Below are 6000 nucleotides of genomic sequence, written 5' to 3' on the forward strand. Positions count from 1 at the left end.
GACTAAATATGTAAAGCCTATGGTTTAAACCTTTTCTTTTCTTTATTTTTTTTTCTTTTCAATAAATTCAATTCAAATTCACATCAAAATATAAGACAAAACTAATTTTATCAATTTTATTTATTAAATTTAAGTGCAAGCATGACTTTTTCATTCGTGTTTTAAAAATTATTTCTTTCGAATGTTGACCGAGAAAATTTCGGATTTTTTTTTTTTAGTAGGAAATGATTTTTGGCCCACTCTGTATATGTGTTAAATGTATTATTCTTCTCTTACAAGCTTTTGAATTCTTTTGCCCGGCTCGTCGTACGCACCGACCTGCATTTGTTTCGTAATACGAGTTGACTCGCAAAGACCTTCGTACGCAGTTTCGCTAACGCAACGAGTATATTAATACTCGACTCACGCGTCGTTTGAGAAAGGGCAACGTTACCAAAGACACAAAGCTAAACAAATTTCTCGCTAAGTTAATTATCTATCCGCGTCGTGCGGAGAGTAACTGTAATTAAAAAAGTTACGTGAATTCGTAGTATCTTTCTGATTCAGAAACTTCAGATTATTGCATTTGAACAAAAAATGCTCTTTGATTTCTTCAGTGAAAAGTTATTGTATTCTTTTTTCCTCACAGATAATGGCAAACTTCTTAACTTAACCGAAACCTGTTTGAATTTGCAAAACTCGAGAGTATAATGAATTTTCTGTTTTAATTACTTTTACATAAGATGCTCGAAATGACCAGCTTGCATTTGAAGACAAGCCTGCACGCGTCTTGCCTTTCATCTGGTTACTCTCTCTATCATTTCTGGTGTTTCTCGAATTTGTCGGAAGTCTTGCTCTATTCTATTTCGTAGTATTTCAGCATGTTCAATCGATGTTGCGTATACAATAGATTTTAAATGTCCCTACAAATGAAAATCTAATGGATTCGAATCCGGAGAACGAGCAAACCATGCAATAGGACTTCCACGATCAATCCATTTATTTGCAAAGTGTTGATTGAAAAATTGCCTGGCCACTCGGCTAAAATGCGGCGGAGCTCCATCATGCATAAACCGCATACGAATAATCTAATATCGACTGGAACTTTCTCTAATATTTCGTGTAAACGCGTGCTCAAAAAATCAACGTACTTTGTGGCTGTTAGTTTCCCACTAAGAAAAAAAGGTCCGATTAAAAATTTATCAATTATTCCTGCCCATACGTTTAAACTAAACTGGTGTTGATGTCTTGAATGCACAATAACACGTGGGNTTTTCTTCATCCCAATTATGATTATTACGAAAATTGAATATACCATCCCTGATGAAACTAGCTTACTAGAGTTTGCCCTGTTTATAAAATTCATTATATCTCATGAACGAAGACAGATACGACGTATATTTGTATGACTTTTTTTTTTTCATTATTTTTAGGCGTACAATCAGCTCCCGAAGTGGGTACCCACAAGTTACGAAACACCCTGTATAATGGCGCAAAGTTGCCCGATATTCCGGCGCGATAACAGTTCGATTAATTCATGATGCAACGAGTGTCCTCTTTCTTCCCCTCCTCGCGCGATCGTTAACGAGAGAATAACGGCGGTCGGGTTAATTAGCTGGCGGTGTCCTCCAGGCTCGCGTTTCCAGGCGATGGCTGCTTAATTGTTAACGACGAAAACCGCGAATTATGCGATCAACCTGATAAAGATCGGGGCCGTCGAAGCGGCTTAATTGTTTCGCGTAATCCCGTGCTTGCCTCGTTGTTCACACAAACTGCTCGCTGCGCCCGTGTTTCGAACGAATTACCGTCGACACGATTATTGTCGTATTTTTATTTCATTCGTAGTTCTTCAGCCAATAAAATATATCGGGCATAGCGTGCATTTTAACATTATTCGCTATAATAAAGGTCTACTCGGAGAAGACTGAACCGCACGCTATTGATCGAGATCATTTTTCAAGTCCGTTAATCAGTTTTGAAGTTCTGAGTCTCTTTTGAATTTCTTGGCAAGATTTTGACAAGGTCTTAGAATATATTTAATAAATATAAACCTAAACCAAACTTAAATTTTCAAGCCTAACCTTAAATTTTTCAGAGACTAACAATTGTACCTATAGCCGGTCTTTTCCGAAAGATTTCTTGTTACAATAATTTCTTATCGTATAAATATAAAATATTCCACTGTCGAATAGAAGAAAGTGAAACTCGTCTCGATGACCAAAGTTTAACATGTGATTGCTCCAGGATATCGGTAGATAACGTATATATCCGGCGCTCGTAACGAGACTAAAATTTGATTTCAAAAAATAAGTCGCTCGATTTATTCCACACGTTTTTAAATTAATATCTGTCGTATCCATTCGATAGTTTATGTCTGAAACTGACTCGCTACTCGGATTCTGTACCTGGATCACGTCTGAGGGGTGCCGAAATTAGTTTAACAGAGAGGATTGCCCTCACTCGGACGGTCGCTCGACGGCGTATCGTGTACTTGAGTCGAGTAGGACTCGATGGAAACGCTTTCGTTAATTTTCGGCCCCGCTCTTCCGACTCGAGGGGACCGAGTACACACCACGAGAGAAACTGTCGTTGGTAATTGCCGAACGGATGTTGAAGAGAGATCGTTTCGAACGACAGAACGCAAGAACACGTTTTAACCTCTTGCGCACGCACGTCGAGAATCCTTTGCTCCAAAATTGTAATACTTTCCTCAGTTTTAAGTATGTTTAAGTAAAAATAGTCAAAGCAAATAATAAATTTATTACCTGTCAATAATCTTCTATCCAGCGATATCATCACCGACGAGTTCAAAAGGAAAGCGACGAATTATATTGTATATACGGCTTGGTCACTCGTTATGGTCCGCAATCAGTTGCCAGCGCAAGTGGTTAATATCGACGTTACTCCCGTATTAGTAAATTCATCCGTGCATGTACGTTATATTACATTTATGATAATAAACCAGTAGCATACGTTGCGGTAGTAGTTATTCGATATAAGAACTAGTGCAAGTGCAAGTACATTTTTTAATGTATAACGATTTCTAATTATTTAATGTAACAATTATTAAGATCCCCCCTATTATTAAGTTTGAGCTTATGTGACTTGTCATTGATTATGAATGCAGTAGTAGTGTTCGAAATAAGATTAAATTTTATACTTTTTATGACATGTGTGACAATTTTGGCCAAGTTTGGCCAAGAATACACGTAGGACTCGTCGTCGAATGTGTCTCAATTAAAATTACAATTCGCATGAGGAATACGCTTATGAAGGAAAGGGAGACAGTATTAATCGCAGCCTTGCATTTTCCTCTGTTGCAGGTGAGTTAAAGTCCTTGTCCTTGCCACGGGGGTTCCCGCCGGAATTGACAGTGAAGGAGGATGACAAAGGTAAAAAGTAACGAATGCTGCTGATTTGCAGATTTGCAAGCAAGCCTTAACTATACCTTAGCTATAAATATTTTACGTGCGTTCCGCGAGAACGCGTCGGCGCGTTTCCTCGATAATCGCCACTAGACTCAAAGGTTTCGATACCTCGAAGCTTGACGCGTACTCGGATACCATAACCGTGTTTATAAACGCGTTAACCTTGACAACTAATCTGCAAAATATGGCAATTTCCCGGGGAGGGGTTAATTTACAAATCGATCGGCATTTCTTTCGCTGCACTATCAACACATGCCTTTCCTTTTTTCTTTTTTTTTTCGTAAATCCTTTAAAAATCAAAAGTTCGTTTGCAATTATGACTATAGACGAGACTCTCGCGGACACAATATATTATTGGCAATAAACGATGATTGAAACTTGTTTTTACGATCGAACGGGCGCAACTCATTCGTGTCTTACTTGATTTTATTCGTGCTCGTGAGACATTTGAAAGTATCTCGAGCAATTTCACGGCCAACGCGTGGTTGTTATTAGTGGCTGTCTTGTTGGAGGATTCGTTCGAAGTTAATAACCATAAAATTTGTTTATTTCATGCTACATGGGAATTTATTCTTCACGGAAAAATTTGCATACGTTTTACACCGTACAGCTTTTATCTGTTTCATCTGCGAAATTGTCGGCGCGGCGATTAATTATAATTATCAGGAGAAATATCAATTACAATTAATTATCATGTATTTCAGCGTAATTGCTTAATGACACTGCAAATGAATCGCTCAATATTGATCTGATACGTGCGTCGTGCAGATTGAACGGCAAATTAGCAAAACAAATTATTAAAACTTCACGCCGTGACCATTTCACAGGTCAGGAAAGGTCAATCCACAGCGTATGACAATGTACGTACATGTCCTGCAAAGATTTTCAATTTATTCGCTGGTCAGATTCCCAATGAATTTTCAATGATCACGTGAAAGTAACAATAAATACGTGCAACTAGCTAGCAGTTCGTCGAGCAACGTGTTGAAGAATGAAACTTGAGTTTTTTTGTGTATCGTAAATGGCAATTTGTTAAATCTCGCGAGCGAACCAATGACGAGTTCAGATCCATACGATTTTGTTTAACGACCAATGATTACGACTCTTGACGTGCCGATCGCCGAGTTTACGAAATAATGGAGGCCCTTTTCGTTTCTGAAACGCGAGACGATCTCAACTACGCGTAATACCTGTCTCGTATATTGTTACAAACGAATGAAACTGGTTCTAGAATTTGCGCGAGGGAATTTTCGTTCCCTTCTCGGGTTGGGGATCTGTTGAGACAGAGGAAGGGAACTCATATTTTATTTCGACGATTTGTCTCCAACTCTTAGACCTCTTCGTGCGGCTCGTGTTGTAATAAGATTAGAATATTTGTTTAACTTTCACCATGAATAATCATACCTTTTTTATTATATTGTTACCCGTAAGTAATATCGTTTTTCTCAAATTTAATAAACAATAATTTAATTTGTCACAACATAATCTATATTCTAGTTAAATATGTCGACATTCAGTGTATACTTGTTAAATTATATTATACGGATTAAAGCTGTATTAACTCTTAAATAAATGAAATTTTGTTACATTACTTATGGATACGCCTAATAATATAGCTTACATTGAACTATTATATATAAAAAAAACCATGAATGTAAACCATGTGAGATCCTCGACAGACTTTAGCTGGCCAATGAGGCCCAGAAGATTTAAAAAAAGGTTGGATTTACATCCACGCTCTAAACGACGTATAATAAAATCCACGATCTTACGAGTATTTTCTACTTCTTTAGCCAACAGAAGTAGAACCAAAAAAGAAAAAAAAGAAAGTATTTCTTTCCTATTAGTCTCGATATTCCTCGTCATGCCGGCTCGAACGCATTCACGTTCAACTGATTTGCGTAAGGCTGTTGCTTAATTATTCAAATAGGTGCACACGCGGCTGTGATTCCGCCTGCAGCTGCTGTTTGCCGAGGCAAATGAACAGGCCAGCGTGTTTCCGGCTCGGGCGCGTTCGACACACACGCAACGAATAGAAATTCGTGTCTCTCGTTTTCGGCGAATCGCCGCGAGCCACGCTCTTACGATTTTCCCCTCTTTCCCGGTTTCCTTTTTGTCAGTGGCCTGCGGTTATTATTAAATTATCAGGCCTCGAGTTCTCATTCCTCGAGTATTTGCACGCGATCCGCCCGATTCCGCGATTCATTTTACGAACGTCCACGAACGTCGAGCATTCCTCGGCACTTCTTTCTCTAAAGGAGCGTTCCACGATCGTTTGCGCGATCCACGTACCAACAGATCGGTCTCACTCAGAGCACTATTTGTGGATCGAAATTTTGAAGCGCGAAACTTCCTTACGCCGTAACTTCAAATTACGCGTGTCCTCGCGAATGTGTGAAGTTTTGCTGGCGCATACGAAGTGGAGAGAAACTTCCTTGGAAGCTTTTTGTCTTTGTTATTACACCGCCGAGAGAGTCGTCTTCATATGCACTACGTTGGCTATAAAGTAACCGCGAAAATTTTTCATCTTTCGGGCAAATGAATTCGTATCTTTTTCGATTAAAAAAAAAAAAAAAAAAAAAAAAAATTCAAA

General features: G+C 38.6%; 1 protein-coding gene across 4 annotated transcripts in view; it reads left to right on the forward strand.

Annotated features, from left to right (window-relative positions):
* Positions 1-6000, forward strand: part of LOC122533272 — a 238505-nt gene that overhangs the window by 177322 nt on the left and 55183 nt on the right. For 3 of the 4 annotated variants that reach the window (XM_043662846.1, XM_043662843.1, XM_043662844.1), the window contains one exon: positions 3303-4841. The exons of the other annotated variant lie outside the window; for it this stretch is intronic. In XM_043662846.1, coding sequence (XP_043518781.1) covers positions 3303-3382 — 80 coding nt within the window. In that variant the 3' untranslated portion in view covers positions 3383-4841. Of the gene's footprint in view, positions 1-3302; positions 4842-6000 lie in introns of those variants that run through there. 4 annotated transcript variants of the gene reach the window in all.

Source organism: Frieseomelitta varia, unplaced genomic scaffold (genome assembly GCF_011392965.1).
Source record: "Frieseomelitta varia isolate USP_RPSP 00005682 unplaced genomic scaffold, Fvar_1.2 scaffold_514, whole genome shotgun sequence".
Lineage (NCBI taxonomy): Eukaryota > Metazoa > Arthropoda > Insecta > Hymenoptera > Apidae > Frieseomelitta > Frieseomelitta varia.